The sequence below is a fragment of the Centrocercus urophasianus genome, unplaced genomic scaffold, assembly GCF_019232065.1.
Source record: "Centrocercus urophasianus isolate 14NV4802_14NV808 unplaced genomic scaffold, USGS_Curo_1.0 seq_20, whole genome shotgun sequence".
Classification (NCBI taxonomy): domain Eukaryota; kingdom Metazoa; phylum Chordata; class Aves; order Galliformes; family Phasianidae; genus Centrocercus; species Centrocercus urophasianus.
In genome coordinates this window covers 11,614,576-11,630,083 of record NW_024884756.1, presented here as the reverse complement: position 1 = coordinate 11,630,083, position 15,508 = coordinate 11,614,576, and the positions used below count along the sequence as shown (strand labels likewise).

The 15,508-nt window shown below is 44.0% G+C and overlaps 1 protein-coding gene across 9 annotated transcripts in view; it reads right to left on the bottom strand.

Annotated features, from left to right (window-relative positions):
• Positions 1-15,508, bottom strand: part of PLEKHM3 (pleckstrin homology domain containing M3) — a 106,306-nt gene that overhangs the window by 58,587 nt on the left and 32,211 nt on the right. For all 9 annotated transcript variants that reach the window (XM_042822309.1, XM_042822308.1, XM_042822305.1 and 6 more), the window contains one exon: positions 8,187-9,122. In XM_042822309.1, the coding sequence (XP_042678243.1) occupies positions 8,187-9,122 (936 nt within the window). The remainder of the gene's footprint in view (positions 1-8,186; positions 9,123-15,508) is intronic.

Sequence of the window (15,508 nt, the reverse complement as noted above, 5' to 3'; positions counted from 1 at the left end):
CATACAATATGAAGAAGAAAAACGACCCACAAACTTCAAAAGGCTTTTAGCTTGATAAAGCCATAAAACAGGCTAAGCAGAAGGTGCACAGCAACAAATTTTCAGTGTTAGATCAGACATAAAACACCATTCTACCTTCTCAGCAAAAACAGGGAAAGTGAGAATTACACTTTAGTTGCTGACCTTATGTTTCTGTGCTCTTTACAGTAGAAAAACTCAAACTCACTAGGAAGACAGACTAACAACCCAGCTCTACATTCTTGAGTGTAATCTACATCAGTTGCTCCAGAAATTAGGAAGGGTTTGTTAGTCCCCAGTTCCCAACTTAGTTGTTTGGTTTTTAACAGACTCCAAAGGATGGACCAACCCTCTTGAATCTATGGAAACCCCAACTACTGACTGGAGCCTTAAACTAAGCCCTAAATTAACAGCTTTCCCATCCTGACTAGTGCCAATAAAAATGAAACACACAGCCCAAGATAACTTGGCCACCCACGCTAGGTAGTCTTGCTGGTTGCAGGCCTGAGCCTAGGCTGGGCAGATGGGTCAGGAAGCATCCATCCCTTCCTGCTGCCAACAGCTCATGTGTGCACAGCACAGATGAGTCATCCTCTAAGCACCCAGGCTTTCTTCCAGTCAGCAAAGCTTAGTTTAATGCAGTCATCCAATATTTAGACTGTCAGGGCTAGGTGTAGTAAACAACATCCTTTATGTCAGTCATACTGAACACACAGATCTATCACCCTCTCTGAGAAGATCAACAATGAAAAAATAACCACGAGTGAAAAAAAGCCATGTGACAGCACATACAGACTTCACCAATAAATTAGGAGCAAAAAAACCTCCAAAAAACTAGCTGTGCATCAAACGGCTGCAATAAAACTTTACTTTTGGAAACTGGCTTTTTATTTGGATTTCTCCACTTCAATTTTATCAGAATATAGGTTCTTTTACCCTTAGTGTCAGATGCTGAGAAGGACCAAGATGCCATAATTTCCCAAAGAACTTGCTCCAAGGGAATTAAAAACATCAGTGAAGACATGCTTCACGTGCAGCTATGGTTTGTGAATCCTTTAACAGATGGCCAGTCTGCATTCTCCCCAGTATCTTTAAAAATTCCTTTCTTCTCATTTGCAGGACCACAGCACTGATGAAGAATAGGACACACCTCAACTAATTTGCTATTATTTCCCCATGCCCTTACAGGGTTATTCTCAGCAACACGTGGTGCTTTGCTGAGATTCTGAAGCACTCCCAGACAGAGGTGGATAGGATTTTCCAGGGAATAACATAGTAGCAGACACTGGTAGCTCACCAACTCTTCAGACAGGGGTGGGGAATGAATGCACTCTCTGGGCCAGCCTTTGGAATTCACCAGCCACCAGTAAACTGAGGACTGAATGTAATCAGTAATTAATAGTATTCCTAATCCTACAGATGATGACACTCATAGTAGGCGAGTTTACACAGTGCATAGTTTATGCACTGGGAAAGCAGATGAGAATACAGCCAAGAGCAGGTGAGCTGTTTGTAAGATAAGAGTGGTTGCTGGTGCCAACATCCACATCTGTGGCCAGGTCACTTCACACACACAGCCTCTAGTTAATTCAGTTTTCATTCTTGCTCTACAATTAGTTTGAACACCACATAATTCTGCACTATTCACTCATTTACTTACACTGAAGGCCCCCCCAGTTTGCTGAGTTCCATTCACTTAATAAAGTGGCTAATAACATACATTGAAACAATCAGCCCTGTTTCCATTCAGATACACAGCTGGATTTGTATCTCCTAACATGAAGAGCAACTGTGAATTAAGTGTGGCTAAACATTTTTCACCAATGTTAGTTGAATTTCTTCTTGGTTGCACATCACTAGCATAGTGCTACCTTGGGCATATTGCTCAGATTTACACAGCTTAGGTATGTATAAGCCCATTAGTGTTGCAGAAGGACAGGTGAAGAACCTGAAACCCTCCCAGCAGCTAGCATATGGGTCATCCTCTAGCCTCTCTTACATTTCTTCTGTTCTCATACAAACATAGCAGTTCTGCCAATAATACACTGCACCGACATGTGAGCTGACTTGCTTGATTTAAAAGATGCTAACCCAGCAAATGAAACAGGTTCTTGTGACGTGATCCCTACTGTCCAGAGAAGAATTTGGAGACTTTGAGTTTTCAGGGCTGAAAACATTTTCATTTTCCAGGTGTAGCTTTGTCTATCCTAACACAAATGAGACATTTAGACCTCCTGTCTTGATATTCCTTTGTTTAAACTTCGTTAATTGATTCATCAAGACATACACCTTGACTGGCTTCACTGGACAAATGGACCAAAAAAATAGTCAAGAGTTCCTTAGGGCCAGCAGAATTAATTCTTGGGATTCACAAGAAACAAGACACTGTCAAGGAAAAGAATAGAACCTATGCAAGCAGTAGACATGCTCACTCAGCGAAACTGAGCTCATTCTCCCAGCACCACGGAAAACAAAAATAACAACACATTTAGGTTGGAGGAAAAAAAAAAAACACAACAAAAACAAAAAAAAACAGGCAACAACAACTTGCTAAAAACCTAAAGAGTTCTTCATGGAAAGATTAGAATTATACAGTAACCTATCCCAGAGCACGGAGCAAAGGCTCACTTTAAACTTTCCAGGGGAAATACATAGATTTTCAGCTAAGACCTGTGTAACAGCTGTTCTGCCTCCAGCGCTGATGCAAATAAAATAAGTAAAACAGCAGCAGAGGATTGCAAAGTGCACAAAGGGGAACAGGACAGGCACTGAACTGGCCAGGTACTCAACTGAACTGCCTTCCAACAATAGCAGGCCAATCTCAAAATCCAAAGGAGAAGATCTTGCTCTGCGAAAGCACCAAACAAATGGCAGGCAGGTGAAGGACTTAATTGCTATGAGATTACACAAAGCTAATGCTTCCATTGCCATTTCCCCACAGCCAAGCTTTCTTAAACTGAAAAGCCCATTTACTTTACTTCTGAAAATGGAATGTCTTATGTGAGCATAACTGATCACCGATAAGAGATTTAATCAAGCAAACAAAAGAGAAACCGTGCAATGTTTTCTAATGCCAGCCAATGAGCTGCCACATGATCAAAGAGCCTGTGGACCAGCAACCTCATGTTTTGAAACATGCAGGTGCATAGCAGATGAAGCACTGCATGCTCAACAAATTTAAGTTACCCTGGCATAGAAACCTTTTCTCCACAGCAATTATTCTTGGGATCTAAAAGAGTGAGAAGAGGGCTGACAGCTTTCCAAAGGACTTTCTGGTATTATAGCACTTCTGTGCTACGTTTGCGGAGATTTGTCCCCTGCTATTCGTATTTCTGTTACTCACTGCTATCAAATAGGTGCTGGGTGTGATAACAGTTCACTAAGTATTAGTTAAATTCAAGGAATTGAATTCAAGGAATTCACCTTTGCTTCTCAACTACCTGGCTTTTTAGAACGCTGAACTAAGTCAACTTGGCATACAGCTAATCTACTTTATTTTTAATTATATTTGCTGCCTCACAATCTATTAGGAACACACTTTATTTTTGACTGAGTTAACTTTTACCAGAGGTTGAGCTGGTTTTAGACCAAGGAAGTGAGCAAGAGCAGAGGCTACATGAGCTGGGCACACTGCGTTGGGCTCTCCCCATCTACACACGGGATCACAGCACTAGAGGCAGCCTGACTCCTTGAAAGCCAGCAGCTCTCCACCTGCTGCTCCATTTGACAGGGCTACAGGCTCAGGAAATAGCCCATTGACTAACACTGGTTACTCTGCTCCCAGTGATCAGTTCAGCCAGCCAAGTCAGCAGTGCCATAATAGCAATGTTTTTTCTTCTTGCAAGTGACAAGTCAAAGAGAAAGCAGAGAAGACAAAAGGTACTCCAAAACAGGTGTGAGGAAAGCCACACAGAGAAACAAAAGGGTGTAGAGTACATTTTGCAGAAAGCAGAAACTCCCACATCCATTAGGACTCGTTGTCAAAGCAACAAGTGCTCCTGGCAGATGACAGGGAGAGAAAAAAATTAAAAAAAAATTTAAGAAGTGAAAAGAAAGAAAAACATTTAAAGAACAGAAGCCATGTAAAAAAACAAAGAGTCAGGAATGGAGGCTATTTGCCTTCCTAATCTGCAGAAAAGTGAAGGCACAAGACAAGGGAATGGCAAATGGCAAGGGCTGCTGGGGAATTCTGCTCCTGACAGAGCTCCAGAAGGGGTTCTCCAGGTCAGACAGCTAGCTGCCCTTCCCCAGGAGCTTGCAGACAACCCAACAGGGAGAAAGGACTGTCACTGGAGTGCCTACAACTGGCTACCACTACTGACAAGATGCTGCACCTGCAAAGCACGTTCTGATGGAAGCCACCTCAAATTTGTAATATGAACAGTTTAGAATTTCTCTTGAATCCAGGTAAAATAAATAAGTTAAATAATTGATCACCTTAGCATGTCTCATTACTCACTTTATTAAAAAAAAAAAAATCATTATAAACCCTAATGTTTACAAGCTTGCACATGCAACAGCTTTCACTCCATACTTATTTGAGGACAAGAAGTTTCACCTGAAATGTCACTCCAGCTCAGAGCCCCAGACACTAACCATGGGAACACTGGTACACCCTACATAATAGCAACACGACAGGAGAAAACTTGCAGCTATGTGGATATATGAAGGACGGAAGAGGGTGCCATTCTAGTGCCAATAGTTTCTAGCTAGTTTAGTTTTCTAAATGCATTGCCATTCAAAGTCAGAAATACAACCATTGGCAACAAAGGAAAAAGAGTTTATAAAAGCATGCCTCTCCACATTATCAACAGCCTGAAAGGACATTATTTCTTACAATTTCAAATGATGAACTGCCTTCCACAACGGAAAGCTAAAAGTGCCAGGGACTCTTTTTCTTGCTCAGCAGATACAAACTTCTTTTTTTTCCACCTTCTGACTCCAATGTATTAACAGTTTGTCCCCCTGCCCCACGACTACATCTGACACTACAGTCCTGACCTATATCACGAGTTGAAAAGTGCCAGTCAGACTCCAAGATAAGCTTGTCAATAGAGAAATGCAGACATTCTTCCCTACCTGCTTGTGAACGTCAGCTGTTTGTGTGGAAGCAGTCCCTTGAAAAGCCTTTACTAAAGGAGAAAGGAAAAGAGAGATACAGAGGGCAATTCAAACAAACAAACAAAAAAAATGAAAAAAAACCACCCAAAACAAAACCAAAAACGAGGAGGGGAACCTCACAAAGACTGCAACCAGGAGAAAAAAAAAAAAATACACAAAAACACAACCTCTCCCCATCAGGTCCTCCCAACAACCTTCATTATCAGCGGTTCATTGTCAATCAATTAGCCAAGGCAGCGGGGGTCTGTAAGAAGGGGGGTAGCCTGAGAGACAATGGTCTGCCCTGTTGTATTACTATTTAATCACTTTTCCTAAATAAATAAAGCAGCCCTGAGGTGCTGTCATGTCAAGGGAATTTATCACAAAAAAAACCCTTCATTTTTCATTGGTCATTACTTTTCCTTCCCTCCCACCCCTGCAGGACTTAGAGAGGGTTATTACTGTAGCCTTAAGTTCCATCTTTGTATTGCTTGCCTTTGATTCCCACTCGGACCTTGCCACTTTCTGGCACTAATTTGTCAGGCCGAACAAAGGAGGGATTTGTACCTCCTGTAAGGTCTCAATTAGGAAAGGCTTCTGCTGTATTATGTGCCATTGGGACAGGACACAAAGACGGTAATTACAGGAATTTGCACTAAATGGCTGAAGAATTCACAGCAAAACTTTTCTTTCTCCCCCTCCTTATCCTTTTCCAAGCTTACCCCTCCCTGCAGCCCCGGGGAAAACTGCTCTCAATGCCTGCAAGATGTAATTACCAACAGCAGGCCCCTCACTTTAAACAGCAGCCCGCTGCAGGGAACAGCACAAACTGCCTGCAGGAAGCAAGGTATAAGGAGGGAGCCTTAGCGTCTCCAAAGTCTCCTCAGCACAACTTTTCTGAGCCAAACAAGATTTCTCAGTTTCTCTCAATTATAATTAAAATAATTCGTTTCTTTGTGCTATGTTAACAGCCAGAAGTACCAGCTGACTTACACAAACCAGCTCGGAGAGTCTCAGGGCAAAGGGTATGCTCCCACAGTAAATGCTATGTACCCAAGGATGAGGGGGGATACAGATAGTCCCAGCAGTATCATCCAAAATCCGGGAGGCAGCAATGCTTCTTACAGGCTCTTCACAATTCAAACTTCTCTGAGCAAGACTGCAGACTGAAAGGAGCCACAGGAGCACTGGGGAAGTCTCACACGTATCAGGAAAAGACACAGTGTCACTGCCACTGTCAGAATACTACTTGTGGGGAACACAAATGAGTTCAGACTAAGTGTCCCATGTTTGGTAGAGGAAATCCATTCCTTCCCACTCAAGAATCTCTTCCCATACAACATAATGCAACACTAAAATCTATCTCACATTGCAGACACACATTTTGTTGCCATTACAGGAGCTGATCCTGCTGGAAACACCACCTTGAAATTCTCCTGGATCTCAGCCAGAGGATGAAGCAAAATTAGAAGATATTCCTCCACCAAGCTTGAAACAAAAAGAAATACAAAGAAAGGAATAGAGCTTGAATACAATGTGGGATGCTATCTTAAAATGAGACTATTAATTCTTCTGACTTCTTGACTTTCACAAGGTCTGTCTGCTAGGTACCATGCCAGGTCGACTCCATCTTGGAGATACCTGTTTGACTACGCCCAGAGTCTTCTGACAGCTGCCATTCTCACAGCTTCCTTAAAGGTAAGATATCTCTGCTGCCCCTGTTTTAGAGGGGGCAGATGTTTGCTTACATTCTTAGGTACCCAATGACATGCAGTTAATCAGAGCTGTTGTGGTTCTCGGGCACCTTCAATTGAGTTTGGCACCTAATTAGTCCCAGAAAAACAAGACATGAAGTTAGAGTTCATAGCCAAGAACAGAACTGAATTCAAGCAGAAACCCCAACAACGTGACCAAACTAATAACTGCCACGAGACAAACCTTTATGATACTCCAGCAACCAAAGTGTCATGCACCATGGAGAGGTGAGCAGGAGGCATATCTGTAGGCAATCACCACAGAGAGAGAAAGCCAGCTTCATCTACACCCAGCTCTGCAGGCAACAAGTATTTCTGGGGGCTCAGGTCTCCTCCGGCAGGGATTCAGGCCAGCCAGCTGCCATGCACAGGCCCAAGAAAGCCACATATGGTTCTAGAGCAACAGGAGACCCTCAAACCAGACAGCTCCCCATCCCAGGGGGAATGCAGCTCCTAGCAGCTTCCACAGCAAATGACAAAAACCCACTGAAAAGCTGCTATTGATGCAGCTGGCAATTTTAAGTGAACATAACTAAAGCCAGCCTACAAACCACAATTTTGGCACAAGGTTCCAAATTTGCTCCACAATGCTGCCTTTACTGAAGTAAAAAAAACAATGAAATGCATTCATACGGGTCCCCTCTATTTTCACCTCATTCCCAATCAGGATGAAAAATCACACTCCTGCCTAGGACTAGAGTCACATTTCAAATGAACCGAGATTCACAATTAGATGCAGAACCTGAAGGTCATGTTTTCATCTCTGCTTCAAGGGAAGTGAAGAGCAGATAACCTCAGTGCTAGAACATGTGTCACCAAACAATGGTATGTCAGGGAAACATAACACATGGTTTTAAAGAATCTCCTTAGAAAGCTCAATACAAAGTGAGTTCCAAAAACAACTTTGAGGAGAATTATTAATAAAAAGACACAAGTCCTTGATGTTGGAAACCAGCCTTGTAGCCAGAATTCAGGTTCTTTTGATTCTAGACCACTGTCCACTGTCCTTTGAAAACAGCTCATCTGCCTAGTAAGGAAGCCCTGACCCATGTAGCATATGCTATGTGTGCACAATCTAATGCTTCAGAACTGTGCATCAAATGCTGGAGAGTCCTTGCATATCTTGTAGGTTTTTCTCCACATTTTCTCCACAGAGAGCAAAGAAAGATTAATAGATCAAAGTGCCCATGACTGTAGTGAGAGGCAGAAAGCTCTCTAAAATGCTGCTAAAACAAATGTGAGCTCTTCCAGGTGATATTTTGTTTGTTTCTGCAGAGGAGGAATGGGTGCAGAAACTGCTGTCTAGTTGCTTACCTGCACACTTGAAGCTCTGAACTGTGAGCCCTCTTTCTAGAGACAGCGTAGTCAGGATGCTGAGGAAGCTGGTTGTCACAGACTGGCGCTTGCTCTTCCTGAAATCATTTCCAAAGGGTCGATCTCCAGGTTTGTTTCGAAGCGTGACCTGTGGGTTCTGACCTAGACTTCTAGTGGCATTGGCTGCTGTTTTCAGTGCTTCCATCCACTCCTGAGCCCTCTGACGGGTCTCTGCACGTAGGCGAAGGACATCTTGAGGAAAAATTACCTGAAAGCAAGAGTCACAGCCATCTTGAGTATCTGTCTGAACCGACAGGCAAACATCAACATTGTAGCTCAGCAGAGGGTCTTCATCAAGCCTACCAGGTTGAAATGCCATTAAATAAGACCTATTTAAGACAAAAGTAAATGCCTTCCAGTTATTTTGGACAGTTAACCTATAAAGAGTCCCCGATTTGAGAATATTTTGGTATTCTTTAGTATTTTCAGTCAAATTCATAGACAGCAAAAGTTCCATGGGCTTCTCTACCAATCCGTTAGTTTGAGAATGGTCACTGCTATTGTCAGGCTCTGGCACATTCTCCACTTGCTCTGGCTGTCTTGTGAAAGCAGGCACAGAAGCACGCATCACTTCCCAGAGCTTCCGCCCCCAGTCCAAAGCTTCCCATGATGACTCTGCCTTCAGCTGCAGCTGAGAGTTTTCTGACAGGACAACCTCCACCACCTTGGCTTCAATGCTACCAGTAACAGTGACCCTTTGAAAATGCACAAGCGGGAACATGGTGGGAAGAGTCTGGTTGCCACTGCTGTCCAGGCAATACAGGTACAGTTTGGATGGGGAGAGCTCAGCATAACAGGTTTGCCAGTAGCTGTCATTGTCTCTTCTAATTTCTAAGTATCCCTTCTTCAGAATATTTGGGAACGTAGGCTTGTGTTCTAGAAGAAACAAAATGAGAACATTAATTCATTTTAAATAACATCTCACTTTGCTCAGTCATACTGGCTTACACTTTACTACTGATCAGGCACAATGCATTCAGAGGCTAAGACCATGGAAATAGCCTTTATCCAATATGCTATGATTATAAAACACAATCTTACTCAGAGATGCCAAAGCACTTTACAGAGAGGAGCAGGGAAACAGGGAAAAAGAAATCAAGCAATTTCTCGGCAATAATCCAGCAGAAGTGACAGAACAACGAAACAGTGCAAGCCTCCCAGAACCTAGTCCAGAAGAGTACAGTATTGTAAGGTGAACATACAAGTGGCAATGGCAACACAAAGATGCTAAGCACAGATGATGTCATCTACGTATACTTCACAGTGAATATACCACCAAATTTGATATTTGGCCCACCAGGTCATATGTTAGACTTGGACTGAACTCAAGTGCACTCTCACTTCCTCTCTGAAGAAGACAGAGGAATGAAAAAAAGGAAAAAGCTTGTGAGAAGTAAAGGCAAGGAGATTGCTTGCCAGTTACCATCACCAGCAGCTATTACTTAGTGAAAACTAGTTTAATTTACAGCGAACTGAAATACATTTGGACAGAAAAAAAAAAAAAAAAAAAGACGACGACGACAAAACAGCGCCTTGCTGCCCATCTTAATGGGCTCATGCCCAGGGGTCAAACTTGCCCAGCGAAGGACCTCCAGTCCCCCCGCCGTTCCCTCAGCAGCCCCGCAGGCGCCGCCCGCCTCGTGGAGCTGCACAGCTGCGCTACCGTTAGAGCCGTTGGAACCGGCCGCGCCCAGCAGGGGGCAGCCCGCACCTGCGCCAGCTGAGCCGTGCCCCACCGCAGGCGCTGCCAGCAGGTGCGAGCACTCCTTCCTCCTGGGATGGACGTGCCCATCTTTGCTGGTACCGGGGTAAATCCCAGTGGAGTTCGCTGCCACGCCCTAATGGCGAGTTTAACATCTGGCACGGCACAACGCAGCCGTGAGGAGCAAAGCGTTGCCCTGTTGGACTCTACCCTTCCTGTGATGGGACCTGCGATGGCTTTTGGCTCACAAGAGTCGGGAACTGCAGTAACACAGTTGCTCTTTCACCAGCAGTTCCTGCCCTTGGCCCAGAGCCTTTCAGAGGGATGGGGTAGGCAGCTGGAGGCAGGAAACATTTCCAGCATCACCACTGAACCAGCTACTGCTCGGGTCAACAGCCCACACTCTATCAAGTGTAAAACATGAGCTCCACTGACCACGCCTAGGATGCCTCCAACGCAGAGCAAAGTACCTGGGTTTGACAGAGCTTGGAAGCAAAGAGCTCAGGATGCGGCTGTGTGTACAGTCCCTCATCCCCACCAGGCTTCCTAGGAGGGCTGGCTGGACTGCTCTCAATGATGCCCGTCGAAAAGCGTTTACAGGATTAAGTAGACAAGTTTCAGTCAACCTTAATCAATATCCATGAGAATTAATTGTTTTGGGATACTTAATGTGTGTATGCAAACCTGAGATAGGCAGTTAAAAGTGAGGGGAAAATGCTACCTCCCATCCACACAAACAAAATGGATGCTTAAGTTTTGCTTTGCCAACCCGGCCTCAGCTTCCCCATGTAGCCCATATATAGAGAACGGAGACTGCCCTTAACACCATGCTCAAAAAAGCACTCTTCAACCTATCTGGAAAGACTTTCTGCATATATATATTTTTTGTTTAGATATTTATATATATATAAAATATAAAAATCATAGCAATTGAAAAATCATTGTTTTGGCAGTAGGTATAAAAAGCTGAAAATAAATAAACAAAACTTACATTGCAGACAAATAGGCTACCCAAAAATATCTCAACTAAATGTGAAAACTGAAAGCCCAATCTAAAACTTACAACGGTAGAGAAAAAGCACGCTCTCATAATCCCAAACGGATACACACATGTGCATACACACACTAACAGAGAACCAATTTTGTTCACCATCCATCTCTGGCCCTGACATTCATTAGTATTTCTGCGCTAACTCAAAAGCCATTAATTTATCTGAAACCCACACTAATCCCTTTGTAGTGCAGATAATGGGCATCCATTCTAGAGTCATCTTCCCTTTCTATTAATCCAATCAGGGAGGCAGCACTTCTGCAGCTCCAACTGCAATCTCTCTCGCTTCCATCAAGTACAGATGACAGTTCAAGCTTCTCCATAATAAGACAACTCATAACCTTCCCCCAGCCACCCCTCCTTCATCTGCACACACGTTTGCTCATCTTTTGTTGAGTTACAGAAAAGCTATCTCTCCCTCTCTGCCATTCACAGAAGCACTCCCTCCTCCCTTCTTCACCCCACTCCCTCCTTCAAGCTCAGCTCCACTCTAAATGAGACAAAACCAGCAGCCAACTTGATTAACATTCAAATGTATCATATTGTTTAGGCCAGGGCAGTAGACGCTGACGGAGATGTGCTGAATCCACACACACATCCCTTACAGCCCTCTGCTCCCAGATCTCCTCCACATGCAGTGTGCCAGACAATGCCTTTCCACTCAGAGAGAAAATGCTCCCACCTCTCCATCTGCCTTCAAAACAGAAACTAATCCACTGCAGCTCTTCCTCTTTACAGAAACAAGGAGAATAAACTGAGGAAGTATTAAAAAAAAGTGGAAGTAGTAACAGTAAATGGCCCGTGCCTGGACCATTAGGAGTTACAGTTTCAAGTGATGAGGAGGAAGGAGACAGAAGGAAGCAGAGAAACTCAGCAACTAAGGACAGGACAATATGCTCTTCAGCATCTTTCCTCTCCTCTGGGGAGAGTTAGGCACCCTGCACTCAGCACACACCTACCACTTTCCATGCTTGGTGATAGGAGAGGGAACGCAAAGGTTGTCTCAGCATATCCAGGAGATGCCATGTTCCTCAACAACTGACATTCTTGTGTCCCAGAAAAACATGCCCTGCTCTGCACCACAGAAGCATTTCTGATTTCAGCAATACCAAGTAACTTGGAAATGTTTCATTTCTGAATGACTTGCCTTTTGAGGCGGTATTCCTGTCTGGATTTTCTGGTTCTCAGAGACACGAACAAATCACAGAGCTTTTGTCAATAGTCCTCACCTCAAATTTGTGTAGAATTCAGCAGATGCCTTTCTGACCTGAAATGCTCTCTCAGATCACGATGGATTGCTGTCCCACAGGCTCCCGAGTTGCGAGAGACAGACATGTGGTCAGAGAGTATAGCTGCAGAACCCTGTGGAAGTCACCTTAAACACAAAAACAGTTTTTCTCCAACCATTTCCCAATTTAAGTAGTTTTGGCATGGCAATCTCAACCAGAGATATGAGCTAGAAAATGCTGGGTCCTACTCCCAGCTCTGCCACTAACTCTGTAAGTCAAGTTGGCCAACTCATTTGCTTGTGCTTTTTGTTTACCTCCACTTTGCACAGTGCTTTCTGTACACTTTCCTGTATGCCGTATGTTTTTAATCACACTGTTCTCAAGGCTCTTGGGAAGCCCTCCGACAGAACACCCTCACGCTGCTGCTGCCAGAACAAATTAGACACGAGTTCTTCCTTAAGTCAGCAGAACTAGTGACTTGCTTGGGGCTTGCAGGATTAGGAACTAACTGTCCCTCAGCTGGCATGACTAAGATCTGTGATGCCCACTGCCCTCCCACTTAAAACCACCATCTTTTCTTCCCATCCATTTTCCACCTGGCTCTGTAGGTGCTTCTTTTGCAGGCAAAAGAAGTGAGAAAAATCAAACGAAAATGCATTTGCTGATCCTTGTATAAATTCACTCAATTCTACTTCAAAAAGAAGGAAGAAAGAGTATAAAATGACTGACAAAACTATGAAAACAGAGTCATTGGTTCACACTGCCAGTGACCACTAACACCACTAAGGGAAAAGTCTTACATACTGTAATAGCAACAAATGTGAAAATTCAGTTATGATAGTCATCACAACAACATCACTGGAAGCAATCAGCACTACCCCCAGGAGATGAAAAACTATTAAGATTTATGGAGTGCTGTAACTCCATAGGACATAACCCTCCCAACCTAACTCGCTGGTGCCTTTTACTGTAATCCTCCTAGATTATCAGTTTCTTTACGTGACCCCCTCCCATAGCCTCCAGTGGACCTGCTCTCCCAAGGCCCCACAGGCAGGGGAGCAGACAGGGCACTGCTGCTGCTCTGTCAGCCCCTGTAGCCCCTTCAGCTCAGAGGATGCCCAATGAGAAACCAGAACTGAGCCAGAAGGGGGCAAGTGCAGCACTCCCCAAATCAGACAGAGCAGTTAGAGGGGAAGTCTGATCTAGCAGATGAGATGATCCAGATTACACTTCTGTCTGATCTTAGGCAAAACACCTCATCCCATCCCTCTGTGTCTCTGCTCAGTCTTGCTGCCTTTACTGCATGGTTTGTTTAAGCTGTAACCTCTTGGGAAAAGGGGCTGTCCCTTGCTAAATGCAGACAGCCCTTAGCACCTGGGGACCCCAGCCCAGTGGAGGGCATACGACTCATACTGGATTTCAAACAATTTTGATACCTCAAATCTTGACAGGCTCCAAATCTCTGCAAGCACAGCTTTCCCTTGCCTACCTTTTAATGCTGAAAATAGCCTTCCGAGGGCACTGGATGCTCCAACTGGCTGAATGCTTTCTGGGATTATTTCCAACTAGTCTGAGGCTTCCTGCTCTTCACAGAGGAAGGTGCTAAGTGTTGTTTCCACACATCTGCCTTTTGGATGGCTGCACTACTGTGTTCTACACAATGCTACACAGCTATAACCCTCTACCATCCTTGTGGCAATTGGTCCGCTCTAACTGTGCAACCTCTACTTACTGCTGACAAAAGACAGTGCTAATGGAGTGTTTTTGCAAAACCACAAATAATAATTAGACTTTACAAATCTCCCTAGTAGACCAGAAGGAGCTGGGCTTCACCTGGCCATCAGCAGTGTGCCAGTGTGAGGTCTTCACATCATACCCTCAGCATTTCACATCGCTCAAGATAAGATCTCTGGCCACTCCCACTCTGCAGCAGCTCCCTTACTTAGCACAACCTCTCCACTTTCTGTCCAGCTGTCTTTGAGGCTCCATCCCGAGCAGGACAACAGTGGCAACTGATGGCTCTGCCATCTCCTGCTCTGCGACCCACTGCCAGGAACCAACTCAGTGCAGCAATACGTACTACTAAATGCTGCAAGAGCTAGCAACGTTGGCACAGAGACAATGCCAGCCACTGCTGCTGCTGAAGGCAAGGATATCTGGCAAACAAAGATTCCTCTATTTTTCAAGCAGATTAAGTAATTTTCTAACAAAGCTGAAGAGAGATGAATTAGGATTGGGATTTTGTTTTAATTTCAATGACTCCCATTTTCCTGTCAATTTGCATTAAAAAGTTAAGAATTGCATTTCAGGAAGAAATTCCGCTTCTGATCAAAGAACAATTTGAGTGTCAAATTCCCAAAGTCAAAGAGGATAGTCGAAGGCTCCAAGGAGCTCTCAGTTATGACATGATTTTGCAACTCAAAGCAGCCAGACCCTGCCGGTCTTATGACCGTGATTTCAGCAGCCTCTGGCTGTAATTTTTATGCACTTGCATAAAAATGTTTACAGACATAACCTAAACAGTATCTTTCCCCAGCAGATGACACTTGCTGATTTCTGGTATAGACTCCCTACTATCACCACCAAGTTGTATCACACTTGACAGCCATGTCAAATATCAGCAAGATATAAATCATAAATAACTCCTTTGCTTAAGGATTAACCTACTCTCAACTGAACTCAGATTGCAAGTGTTGCTGAAAATTTGTAGGCCCAGGAGCCTGCTTGCTCTACTCACTTCCGTGAATGACATTAACACCACAATGATGCGCTTATGTCCTTCTTTCACAAGCAATCAATTTAGGCAAAGAAGAAAACCCTCACAACTTCCCTCACCAATTCACATGTGCTTCAGCAGTATCCCTTCAATCTGCTCCTTACCCAGCTACTGAGTACTACATGCATGGCAGTGTTTGATTAAGGTGGAATTGAGACTGCTTTATGCCACATAAGGTCAGTGTAGTAGTAGAAAAATGAAATCCCTCAAGTCAACGTGATGCCTGAAGTAGGATAAAGCGGCTTTGTAAAACTCAAAGATCAGTAGCAATCCTCAGTCTGCGAACCACTATTGTGCTGCTCATGAACAGAAATTTAGATATATTTTTCCTCCTCAAAAATATAGAGAAGTTTGCCAGTGTAACACGATGGAAAGTGCAGCAATGACAGCAGAGCAGCAAGGTCTCAGGCTGCAGCAAGTGAGGGTTTGCTCAAGTACAAAGCTGGGGGCACCAAAAAAAAGGAAACAAGCTGCTTACCTTCTGAAGGCATCAGGTACACAGGG